The 13,334-nt window shown below is 46.4% G+C and overlaps 1 protein-coding gene across 4 annotated transcripts in view; it reads left to right on the forward strand.

The window, feature by feature from the left end:
• The window catches only part of LOC134540580 (tetraspanin-33-like), a 21,072-nt gene continuing 7,738 nt past the window's right edge, over window positions 1–13,334 (forward strand). The window contains exons 1-3 of one of the 4 annotated variants that reach the window (XM_063383403.1): window positions 1–237; window positions 1,876–2,049; window positions 5,682–5,813. In XM_063383403.1, coding sequence (XP_063239473.1) covers window positions 1,912–2,049; window positions 5,682–5,813 — 270 coding nt within the window. In that variant the 5' untranslated portion in view covers window positions 1–237; window positions 1,876–1,911. Of the gene's footprint in view, window positions 238–516; window positions 929–1,875; window positions 2,050–5,681; window positions 5,814–13,334 lie in introns of those variants that run through there. The other 3 variants (XM_063383402.1, XM_063383401.1, XM_063383404.1) reach the window with 3 other exon arrangements.

Consider the following 13,334-nt stretch of genomic DNA (forward strand, 5'->3'; position numbering starts at 1 on the left):
TATCATATTTCTTATTGGACAATTTTGTCACGTGACTGTTCCGTGATTGGCCAGTATTCAAATGAACCAATAGGTGATTATTTATTCCGTGATTGGTCAGTATTCAAATGAACCAATACTTGATTATTTATTCATTTATTGTTCAATACGATGTTTAATTAATCGGTCAACTTCTGCCGTGAACGACTACATCATTTCCTTATAGTGGCAAAGGAAATGTACCCGCCTCCAACTTAGGTGAGTTTTTAACGTTTCTAATTTTAAAGTATTATTTTTTTATTTGGATATTGTTGCGCAAGTAATAAGTAAAAAAAAATTACGTGAGTTGTTAATGTTCATCATTTGTCCGGGTTTTGTTAGGTCAGGTCAGTTACATTATAAATAATTTAAAACTAAAGAACCATTAAATTAAATTCACATTATTTTTAATGTCCGCTTAGTTTGAAAGTATTTATAATGTAACTGACCTGACCTAATCGACCATTTTATTTATTACGCATTCACTTAACACACGTCAAAATAAAAAATGGCGACGTTCGAAGGGTTAAACGGGCGTTGTATTGCTAAATTAAAAAATTCGATATCTCATAAAGTATTTGGAATTTCTTATCTCCGCCGGTTGATTTGAAAAGAGGAAGTGAAATAGCATAGAATAAAAGTATTTTCGGATTGTTAGCATTTTTTTCCGCATGAATACGCAGGTATTGTGATGAAAATTAAAAAATTCGATATCTCCGAAAGTAGTTGGAATTTATTATCTCCGCCGGTTGATTTGAAAAGAGGAAGTGAAAGAGCATAGAATAAAAGTTTTCGGATTTTTAGCATTTTTTTTGGCATCTACCGCGACTGTGCATATTTACCTAAAATAATATCCAAAAATGGTATATTTGAGTACTTTCAATGTTGCTCGAGATAAATGTTTAACAAAGTGAGATAAGTTAATGAATAACTTTTTTTAGTATTTTTATTTAATACTTTATCTTATGCTTAGAAGGAACATTGAAACATTACTAGTGTTTTTTTTTAAACTTGAAAATGGTTTTTTATTGAGTGATTTGTTTAAACAGTTTTTGATAGTAGTCACCATTTTTTAAAGTTATTTTTGTCGAATACGTAACTGTTGTTCATGTATTATTTTTAATGTGTGGTTGACCTAACATGGAATAGTTTGCTTCACTATTCCCTAAGAACATTAATAATGTAATGAAAATGGTGGTTCTGACTTTACCACCCACCCATACATACATTATCAACAGACAAGCACCGTATTTTGGTTGGGGGGAGGGGGTGGGGGTGTTTGACTGGGACTTGCTTAGTTTTCACAAAGTTAGTTTTGTAGGAAATTAATTTTTGAGTTTCTTTATATATGTACTAGAATCCTAAATATTCTATTATATAATGTATTTATTAGTAGCCATTATAAAAATATTATAATGTTAAACCTAACACTTAGAAAAACTATTTGCTGAAAAATTAAAACTATTTATTAAAAACTAAATACCTTTGGATCATTTCCACTGAATGTTCTCACAGTTTGTGGAGTCTTCCTATTGCCAACTTAACAAATATTTAATTCATTCATACAATTACCAATAATTATCAGCTTCTTTAAAAACTTTGGAATGTTGTTATAAAAATATATTTTTTACACTTACCAATTAAAAGTATTATAATCAGAATATAAGCCAAAACATTTAATTAAAAAATATTGTGCAAATTTACAAAATATCCAGCTGATAGTGGCACAGGGGGCCACAAAATAAGATTGTAAAAATCAGTGTGAAAACCATTTTTATTATCATAGTAATAATGTAAAAATGTGCTGAAACACTACCAGTTACTGGACAATGTGGCAAAGTGTTTGATACTGTGCAGTACTCGTTGTGTCTGCTGATTTTCTTCCTGCTGGAGATGGCTATAGCCATCATGGGATTCGTGTTCCCGCACACGATGCAGTCAGTGCTGGAGGAGTCATTCACCGACAAGATCATCCACACGTATCGCGAGGATGTCGACCTGCAGAACCTCATTGACTTTGCTCAGCAAGAGGTGAGTGGCCCGCATCTCGCGCTTGCGGCTCAAGCCAGCAATCCCGTACAGTTTCAGACAGGAACAGAAACATAGTGATGAATAGTTCATTATATACTTAAACAAGGAGGTTTACATTCTTGGTTTCTAAGTAAAAATGGGCTAAAAATTCTAAGAAATGTTGCAAATGATAACTCAAGAAAATTTATAATTTTAAGAAACGTGGGAAAAATGTATTAGGTGATTGTAACTGTAGTGAAAAGTATGGTTGGTTTGGATCAGTGCTACATATTTAAAATACCATAGTCATAAGAATGTATGAGTTCTTGCAAGATGGTGGTTCTTCTTCCCCATCCCTTTGTGCAAATGAAGTTGAAAGTCTGTGGTTGTACACATTAATTTTTTTCTCACATGAATCGGTCCATGCAAAAAGGGCTTCAGTCCTAAATAACTTTTTTTGAGAAAAACATAAAAAACTGTAAGTGCCTTAAGATTTTAATAATACAATAACACTTTTTTTATATGGTACCTAATACTGTCACCACTCATATGAATTATCTATATTACTACTGTTCTTGTGCATAGTTTGTCGGGAAAAAAAAATATTTGTTGGACTGAAGCTTTTTTTTTGCATGGAAAGGAGGTGTTTTATTGCACATTTTTTTTATTGTATTGTTATTTTAGTATTGATATTATTTTCAATTGTTTCTTAACTATCAAATAAAATGGTAGTAAAGAAGTTACAATATGTCATATTTTACTACAAATTAGTTAATTTACTCAAGTACAATATGTCAAAAAATAAATTATATGTATACAGTTAATCATCTTGTACTTCCAAATCAATATTTTCAGCTGTTGGCCAGTTACAAATATCAATGTAAAATTGTTTATGCTCCTCGGGAAAGTAGGGAAAAAGTTTTCTTATGTCATTTAGTTTCTTTTTTTTAATGGGGGACTTTTCCTTTTGGATAAGCAATACATGGTGGAAATTCGGGGGTTGTCATTGCTTGCCGCAAACAAAAAGTATGTAGTACCATACCATTGATAAATTTTCGTGCAACAATTGTTCCAGGCATTTCTTGACTAAAAGAAAAATGCATAAAGGAACTTATGCCAAACTGTTGCTTATCATTTTTCGGAACTGATCTAGGGCGCGTTTCTACTGAAACGACAGACTTTTTGTAATATTGAGGCCACCATTCTTTGTAATCTAATATGTGTTCCGATTTTACATGTGCCACCATAAACTTATTGTTACTGCTCTTGATTACTAATTCAGTAATTTCTTTGAAGGAATATAAACGGTCATGCTTCCTCAGCTGTCTTTTAATCATTGAATAATCTCGGTCTCAGGGGAGAAACGAATGACTCCTGATGGGAAAGAACTGTTTATTTTATTAAATCGACCAGTGTGTGTTAAAGCCAAGAACAAACGTGCCAATGAGTGGTTTTGTTCTGGCCAGAACAATTGTCAGAAAATATCCTTATCTCAACTTCTGTAGGAACCGTGTTCAAATAATCCATTAGAAGTGAGCATGCTTCATTTTAAACATTTTGAATAACAGGTTAGGAAACATAACGGCACAGAATATTTCAATAGTGCACCGCTATAGCCCGTCCCACTCTTAGATTGCAGTACACGGCTTATGGCGCGCGCTTTTGCCAAATCTCTAACACATTACGAATTTCAGGAGATGTGTGTCTTTGTAATTCGGATCGAACAAGAAGCATTTTAAGAAATCATATCGTAATTTATAATATTTTATACTATTACACATATAAATTTGTAATAATGCCACTTTTATGTAAATTTCAAATATAAACTACCTATTGTAGACAAAAATTTCTTATAGTTTTCTTTTATGTTCTAAAGATCCCATATATACATCACATTTTCATGGGCTTGATAAATGCAGTATTTTTGGACAAGTCATGTCCAAAATGATAAATAAAATACGGTAATGGAAATTCTCGGTTGAGTAAGTTATGGGAAAAATCCGAACAATTGGGTCGAAATGGGGAAGATTTTTTGAAAAACAGAAAAATCACAACAACTCCCATAATATGAATAATATCGCATCCGTTTTAACGTATGATAACTCGGAGTACCTAATGCCAAAAAATATTTTCTAAATAAATTTTGGATACGACCAGCCATAACTGCATGGGTTCGAAAATAATTTTCACCGGACAAAAAAAAAGTAACTGCTTTAGTAGACACCTTATCAAATCTGTTTGTAAATATCATAATTATTTTCCAAAACTTTGTCTAAAACAATGTTTGATAAGATGCTTTGTGTTGAGAAGGATAGAAAAATAATTCAAAATTTTGTACCATGATCACTATTAAATTCCTTCGTATTTATTTCATACATTTGACATATTATGTTCAAGATTTGATTAAAATATTTTTGTAGCAACCATTACTGCAAGGGGAAGAAAAAAAATGTGTTTAAGGATATTAACTGTAAGTATAATTAATGTAATTAATGTAAGGATAATTAACTGTAAGTATATACTGGACAATACAGGAATAAGAGTTCCACAATTTAATAGTTGATTAATATCTTGCGCACATCTTACATGAGGAATGATTTAATTTTTTGATTAATTTCTAACTATAATAATCTTGATAAATATGATATACTGGATAAAAAGCAAAACATTATATATATATATATATATATATATATATTATGATTAAATTAGCTTAATTAACTTGTTCTAATTTATCAAATATATAACAATTCTGTTGCTTAACAATTGTAGTATTAGTTCTGCTTATTGTTCTGATAATTTTTGCTGTTTTGTTTTCTGTCTTGTCCTCCTGAGTAACAGTGTCTGGTCTGTGTTTTGTATTTTATTATATGTATATTAGTTGTCCTTGTGCTGCCTGTTTGTTTGTCTTATCCTTTGTTTTTGGTATTTACTGTTATCTTTTATTTGTTTATGTATTCTATTTGTTTGTGCCAGCCGCTAAAGTCTCTAGACTTTTGGTGGGCATGGTACAAAATTTAAATAAAATAAATAAGTAAGTAAATAAATATCCTTCAACTTGAAATTGTCTCTGCACCTATGATCTCAATACTATTTGAATATTTTCATGTGATACTTTGTTCAAATTTAGGCTTATTATTATTGCTGATGCAATTTCAATCAAAAGAAGTACTTGTTGCTGCCTTTGGTTCTAAGTTGAAATGCAGAAATATTAATACAGATTTGAAAATAAAATTACATTATTATTATGGGACAATGGCATGTAACACAAGACTATACATTTTTACATTTAAATTTGAACATTCAGTTAATACTTGAACCAGTTGACAACCCTGTGGAATAGATTGCTTTGGTTGGCATGTCCATGTCAGCTACACCTGTAGTCTCTGTGTTGGAAAAAGTTATACAGAGAAGAGAAATTGAGACGAGTTTGGTGAAATATGGGAAGGGGGAAGGGGCAGAATGTTTAAGCTAATAAAAGGGGTTGGCCTTTAATTGTTAGTCAATAGAATACTGAAGAAAGTCTTGCTGTTGCTCTACTTCTGCAGCAAAACAAAGAGATTCAACAAGAAATATATAAATTTGTTAACTGTGAAAATATATGATGATATTTGAAACTGATGTGTATCCAGTGCTGGTCTGTTGTTTTGCAGTTCCGATGCTGTGGACTCAGCACGGAAGGCTACATGGACTGGGCGAAAAATGAGTATTTTAACTGCAGTTCGCCGAGCGTTGAGCACTGTGGTGTCCCCTTCTCCTGTTGCATCAACGCCACAGACATCTCTGTAAGTTCTTCAGTTTATAAATATTTGCTGTCTTGAATGTTTTTGTGATCACAAAAGTTAATTGAAGTTTAATATATAATTAAATAAATGTACAACCATATAGAAAACAATTAATACAATCATTAAATTGACGTCAGCCGGGGCTACGCCCCATGAGCCTAGTCAGTCTCCGTTTCCTCAACATTCCTCTCCCCTTCCCCGGCATTTGTACCGCCATGTACGTAGTCGTGTGTTTGAATTGCGCGCCACGAACTACCACAAGAGGGCGCTTAGAAGCAGTGCGGCGATCCCTAAAATTGCTATGTTAATATTAATTGTAAGCCTTTTTGTTGTTTTCATCCATCTTCGCCCCAGTGCTGTGTAATTTACTTGTGTTTTCTTTAATTTAAATAGGTTACCTTAAATAACTATAGACGTTGCCCGGGCGGACCCGAACAGGCACGGACTTGGACGAGGGTAGGAATGCTTTTACATAAATTGTCATTAAATAAGTAAATAGTAACGAACTTTCCATTGTCAGTAATTTTTATATATTTTTAATGTTTATCTGTAATTTACTCAACTTTCGCCGGGGCACGGAATCGTAGAATATAGTAACGGTAATTGTGTTGGCGCGAAGGGCGCCATGTTGCCACCTGCGAGCGATGAGCTCAGCGCAGTCCATCTTCATCACTGACCGAGAGCAGACGCGCCAGCACCCCGGGGACTTCACCTTTGTTCTGCACTGACCAAGTAATTCTGTCTCGTTAAGTATTCCTGAATCTCTTTCGCTCGTCATCCTCGGGGCAGCTCTCGGCCAGCGGGCTGTTTAATTAATTAATTGTCTCAGTCGAGTTTTCAGCAATCGTGTAATAAGTAAATTTTGTAGCATGGCCACGTGTGTGGACCATGCCTTCACCTAAGTCGATTCGTGCCTCAGGCTTTTTCTACCGTGTAACGTGTAACGGACGTGGAGATAACGTGTTAGTGAAATTAAATCTGGGAATAAAATATAAACTGAGTATTTTATTTAACCACGTGGTGAGTGACTTAGCCTAGGAGTGTGGCGTGCCCGACGCCTAGAGCGGGCCAGGTCTGGAAAGGTAGGATAGAAAGGGCTGGTAACTCGTCCCCACTTGGGCTACGTAACGCCCTGAGAGAGAGACTCCGCCGGGTCCACGTGCCCTTCCACGTGGTGGCGCCCATATTTAACATCTTAAATTCACCGGTAACGCGCGAGCAGCCCTCAAATGGCGCCCAAGAGCGTGGGGCGAGTTACATCTTCCGCGAAAACCAGACCTGTACGAGCGTGTGAGATAGGCGGTTGTTACGCGGAGCGCGCGGAACTAAAGTTCGCGCTGGAACTATTGTTCGCGCGGAGCGCATAGCGGGACTCTGGCGCGCCGGCCACGTGACCAGCCGGGCGCGCGCTTCCAGGAATTCGCTGCGAGCAGCCAGGTGGCCGCATTCCTCGCGACAACAGCAGCCGGGCCAGGTCAGTGTGTGTGTGTACCGCCATCCGCGTCGCGTCGCGTAGCGAAGGGAAGAGGGGCAATCGACCGGCCTCACCACCACACGACCATGTCGGACAACCACGGACTTGACAAAAATCCGGGCGCGATTAAGGCAAGTGAGTTGTTTCAAAAGAATAGCTTATATTGTGTTATGTGCGCGCGACCGCGCCAGGTGAGCGGGACGGCGATTTCTTCGTGGACGGACACGTGCGTGTGCGTAGGACAGTATGAAGCGCAGCCGAACCACGAGCAGGCAGAACGGGCGGATCAGTTTGAGGCGGGACACGGGAAGTGCACGGATGCGGAGTGTGAGGGCAAGACGCGGGAGGGAGGCTGGTGCCGGAACTGTCGCGCGTTCAAGCACACGGCGTGTTTCGCGAAGTCCGAAATAATCTCCTTTCAAGACGGGTGGTACACGTGCCAGTGGTGCCACCACGTGAGAATAGCGGGCCCGTCAGGCCGCAGCCCGGTGAGAGACGCCGCCGACACACCACGGAGCAGGGTACCTCTCATAGGACACGTGGAGCTACCGGAATTTGCGGGCAGAACCAGCGACGATCCGCGGAGATTTGTACACGCGTGTCGGGAACGCCTGAATCGCTACGGAGTGCCGGAGTGTGAGTGGGCGAACAGGGTGAGCACCGCGCTCAAAGGCGACGCCAAGACGTGGTGGCAGATCGTCCAGGAGTATGACATGCCGTGGACCGAGTTCGCGAGATTGTTCGAGGCCAGATTCGCGGACGTGAAGACAGAGATGAGAGTGCGGACGGAGCTGTATTGTCTCGAGCAAGGCGCGACGGAGGCGGCGGAGGCGTTTATCATGAAAAAAATACGTCTGTACAAGCGGCTGTTTCCCGGAGAAGAACCTACCGGAGTGCTGGAGCGGGTAGTTGAGCTGATGCGCCCGGAATTTCGCCCGTATTTACGCCCGATGACGCGGCGTCCGGCAGAGGAGTTCGTCCAACAGGCGCGCGTCTTAGAGCAGGACCTACGAGCTGTCAGACCGACCAGGATCCACGCCACCCTGAGCACCAAGCAGGAAGACACGACGCCCGCCGACACCAAGGCGCTGGTGCCCTACACGGCGCCCACCCGAGACCAAGCTAGGCGCGACGAACCCGGACCGAGCGGCCACGCGCAGCTGACATGGCGGAGACGGACTACCGGCGGCAGCCCACCACCTCAGTGCCACACGTGTCCACCAGGCACGTTCCATTGGCACGAGAACTGCCCGGTGAGGAACAAGTTCCGGCCTGACTTCGCGGCGCAGCAGCCGTCGGGAAACGGACGGCAAGGGGGCGGCGCGCTAAGACAGCCCACCTCCCCCGCCTCACCTAACAACAACAGACCTACGGCGGCGGGGCCTCTCCTGGGTCACGTGGGAGCGGCGGAGGCCGACCTGTTGCGCATTCCGGTGGTTGTCAACGGGCGCGCAGTCCACGCGCTTGTTGACACCGCCGCCAGCCACAACTGTGTGGCGGCACGCGTGATTGGCCGTGACAACTTCGAGTACCACCCGGGCCAACTCCAGCTGGCTACCACGGGGGACGCCTGCTACACCCAGGGCGTCGCGACGCTGGAGGTGGACGTGCGGGACCAACGGTCCGTCACGACGGCGCTGGTGGTGGAGCAGTTACGTGATGACGTCATTCTGGGGCTACCCTGGCTCTACGAGCAGCACGCAGCCATCGACATCCGGGCCGGCTGCGTCCACGTCGGCACCCAGGGGCGGCGGACCATCCACGGGCTGGGTAAGCCTACTCCACCAGCAGTAAACCAGGTCAGTCTCGACGAGTTCCAGCACGGAGTTCCCCCCGAGTTTCGTGCTACCATCCAGCAGGTCCTCGATCATCAGTGTAATGTGTTTGCGTCCGCGGACCCGCTGAAACGTACCACCATAGCTGAGCATGCCATCCCGACCCATCCTCACGAGCCAATGTTTATCCCACCCGGTAGCTACGGCCACGTTGGTAAACAGACCATCCTAGACCAGGTTCAGGACATGTTGCATGACGGGATAATTGAGCCTAGCGAAAGTCCGTATAATTTCCAGGTCGTGTTGGCAGAAAAAAAAGACGGGAAACTACGCTTCTGTGTCAATTTCAAACCTATCAATAGAGTGACAATTAATGCCCCACCCCCCCTGCTGAACATGGCCGACACACTTTCAGGCCTGGGTAACGCCAAGATATTTTCTTCCCTCGACCTAAAATCTGGGTATTGGCAGGTGCCGATACGTCCGGCGGACCGACCCAAGACGGCGTTCACAGCCCCAGACGGGCGGAGATTTCAGTTTTGCGCGATGCCATTCGGCCTACAGGACGCCCCCGCTACCTTCCAAGGGATGATGACACGGGTCTTAGACAACTACTCGGGCAAGTTTGCGGCCGCGTATCTGGACGACATAATTGTTTGGTCTCAGACGTGGGAAGAACATGCGCATCATTTAGCATTAGTCTTGGAACGCCTGGCGAGCCATGGTCTGACATGCAATCGCGAAAAATGCCACCTGGGGACCACAGAACTAGATTTCCTGGGCTTAGTGGTTAACGCGGACGGAAACCGACCCACGGAAAAACAGCTGAGTGTAATTATCAACAAGGAGCCCCCACGCACGCGCAAGCAACTGCAAAAGTTCTTGGGGCTAGCTAACTGGCTGCGAGCCTTCGTCCCAGAGTTCTCGGTAGTAGCGGCGCCGATGACAGAACAGCTGTCACCCAAACGTCCGTTCAGGTGGACCGTGGAAGCCCAGAACGCTTTTGACGAGCTAAAACGCAGATTTCAACAGTGCCACTTACTCGCGCGGCTGGACCCAGGCAGACCCCTGATCGTACAAACAGACGCGAGCGAGAAGGGCATCGGGGCCATCCTGTTACAACTCGGCGACGACGGCGAGCCCCGGGTGATTGAATATGCAAGCGCCAAGTTCGGCGACGTCGAGCAGCGGTATAGCGTGAACGAGCGTGAGTGTCTAGGCGTAGTTTGGGCCCTCAGACGCTACCGCCCACACCTGGAGGGGCAGAAATTCGTACTGAGAACTGACAGCCAATGTCTCAAATGGCTGGCCACGATGCAGGGGCGACGTTCGAAGCTGACGCGTTGGGCCATGCTTCTACAGGCCTTAGATTTCGAAGTCGAGCATGTACCGGGAAAACAGAACGAACTAGCGGACGAGCTGTCGCGAGATCCGGACGTCACCGTCACAGCCTGTGACGATGCGGAGTGGGAGGAGCTTTTGCCACCACCCAGCGGGCGCATACCCAGGACCCCGCGCACCCCGACAACCCAAGCCGCATTGTGTGCCCTAAACCTTAACGTCACACCGACATTACCGCCAGGCGCGGAGCTTGATGACTTAGACGCCTACGTGCGAGCGGCCCAACTCACGGACACAGACACACAGGAGATCGTGCGCCGTTGCGGGAGCGGAGAATGTGAAGGCTACCGTGTATTGGACGGGACACTGCAGGCGCGACCTAAGGGGACAGCTGGCCAATGGCGGACGTTCGCGCCAGCCGCCACCCGCCGGGAGGTGTTTGACATGTATCACGTGAACAGGCTAGCCGGACACCCCGGCGCAGACCAGACGCGACGCGATCTGCGGGAACAGTTCTACTGGCCAGGGGTAAACAAGTTTGTACGGGACTGCGTGAGGAGATGTAAACATTGCCAGAGGCACAAGGCGCGCCGCACCGACGGGACAGCCCAGCAGGTACCCAGGCAGCCCACCGAGCCATTCCATACAGTCGCCATAGACCTAATGGGACCATATCCCCGCACGCCCCGAGGGAAAAGATTTTTGTTGGTGGTGACAGACTGCTACACGCGTTGGGTGGAGGCCTACCCCCTGGCGAACATCCGCGCCGGCACCATTGCACGCAGCCTGGAAACGGAGTTTTTTCCTAGGTGGGGGTACCCCCGGGTCCTGTTGTCGGACAATGCCACCCAATTTGTCGGGCGCCGGTGGGCGCAGCTGGGGAGAAAATGGCGGGTAATCCTACACACCACCCCCGTGTACCACCCCCGCGCGAACCCCACGGAACGACGCAACCAAGAGGTGAAGGTTCAACTGCGGTTGAGGCTCGCGGATGACCACGCCCAATGGGACACGCACATCCCGGACGTTCTGTACTGCATCCGGCGACGGGTGAACGCGGCAACCGGCGAAACACCAGCCACCATGGTCCAGGGGCGGAACCTCACCCTCCCCGGGGAATATCACGTGCGGCAACAACAAACGGACCCGGACGTAGAGAGCCCCGAAGGACGCCTGAGGCGATTGGCCGAGACGCACGATAGGGCGCGACGTAACCAGGCAGCTTACCAAGCACAACGCACACCCGAGACGACCCGCCCGCCCCCTGAACTGAAACCAGGCCAGCTGGTTTACGCGAGGCTCCACCCCCTCTCCTCCGGCCGACGCAACTTCTGCGCCGGCCTGGCGCCAAAGTGGTTTGGCCCGGTGGCGGTGGTCAAGGCGGGGCCCACGGCGGTCGTGATAAAGTTACCCTCAGGCCGGGCCGCGAAATATCACCGGGACGATGTGCGCTTGGCACAGGAAGAGACGGAGGCGGCGGACGAGGCGGAGACGGGGCAGGAAGAGACGGAGGCGGCGGACGAGGCGGAGACGGGGCAGGAAGAGACGGAGGCGGCGGACGGGGCGGAAGAGACGGAAACGAGACGTGACGGAGCAGGGACGCGGCAGGAAGAGACGGAGGCGGCGGACGAGGCGGAGACGGGGCAGGAAGAGACGGAGGCGGCGGGCGGGGCGGAAGAGACGGGAACGAGACGTGACGGAGCAGGGACGCGGCAGAGAGAGACGGAGGCGGCGGACGAGACAGACGGGAGGGCGGCCGCACAGCTGGTCACGTCCACCCCAACAGACGGGGGCGGGTTCAGAGGCTTCCCGGACCTGGGGGCGGGACAGGCGACGCCCCTCGCAGTCACAGATGTCCGGCCGAGGCGGCTGTTCGAAGACTCGGGGAGTGACGTCTCGCCTTTCAGGGGATTTCTCAGGGACACGCCCGGAGTGACGGAGGGCCAGTCGACATCCCAACCACTGATAAGGTGGCCGGAGGAAGTAGAGAGTAGGCCGGGTTCGCCGGACGAGCCATTATGGCCGCTGCATTACTCGTTGGCAGACTCCACGTTCAGGGTGACAGTAACCGAACCGCAGGAAGACGAAACACCGCGGGAAGAGAGGGGAGACCGGGCGTCACAAGACCCAGTTCCGGCTCCGCGATACACGCTACGACCCCGAGGGATCGCGAGGAAGCACAGCTGTTGTTGATAAGGGGGCGACCACGCCCACAGGCGACCCAGCGGAAACGTCGACATGACCGGCTATTCGAGGGGGGGGCAATTGACGTCAGCCGGGGCTACGCCCCATGAGCCTAGTCAGTCTCCGTTTCCTCAACATTCCTCTCCCCTTCCCCGGCATTTGTACCGCCATGTACGTAGTCGTGTGTTTGAATTGCGCGCCACGAACTACCACAAGAGGGCGCTTAGAAGCAGTGCGGCGATCCCTAAAATTGCTATGTTAATATTAATTGTAAGCCTTTTTGTTGTTTTCATCCATCTTCGCCCCAGTGCTGTGTAATTTACTTGTGTTTTCTTTAATTTAAATAGGTTACCTTAAATAACTATAGACGTTGCCCGGGCGGACCCGAACAGGCACGGACTTGGACGAGGGTAGGAATGCTTTTACATAAATTGTCATTAAATAAGTAAATAGTAACGAACTTTCCATTGTCAGTAATTTTTATATATTTTTAATGTTTATCTGTAATTTACTCAACTTTCGCCGGGGCACGGAATCGTAGAATATAGTAACGGTAATTGTGTTGGCGCGAAGGGCGCCATGTTGCCACCTGCGAGCGATGAGCTCAGCGCAGTCCATCTTCATCACTGACCGAGAGCAGACGCGCCAGCACCCCGGGGACTTCACCTTTGTTCTGCACTGACCAAGTAATTCTGTCTCGTTAAGTATTCCTGAATCTCTTTCGCTCGTCATCCTCGGGGCAGCTCT

The sequence above is a fragment of the Bacillus rossius genome, chromosome 17, assembly GCF_032445375.1.
Source record: "Bacillus rossius redtenbacheri isolate Brsri chromosome 17, Brsri_v3, whole genome shotgun sequence".
Taxonomy (NCBI): Eukaryota; Metazoa; Arthropoda; class Insecta; order Phasmatodea; family Bacillidae; genus Bacillus; species Bacillus rossius.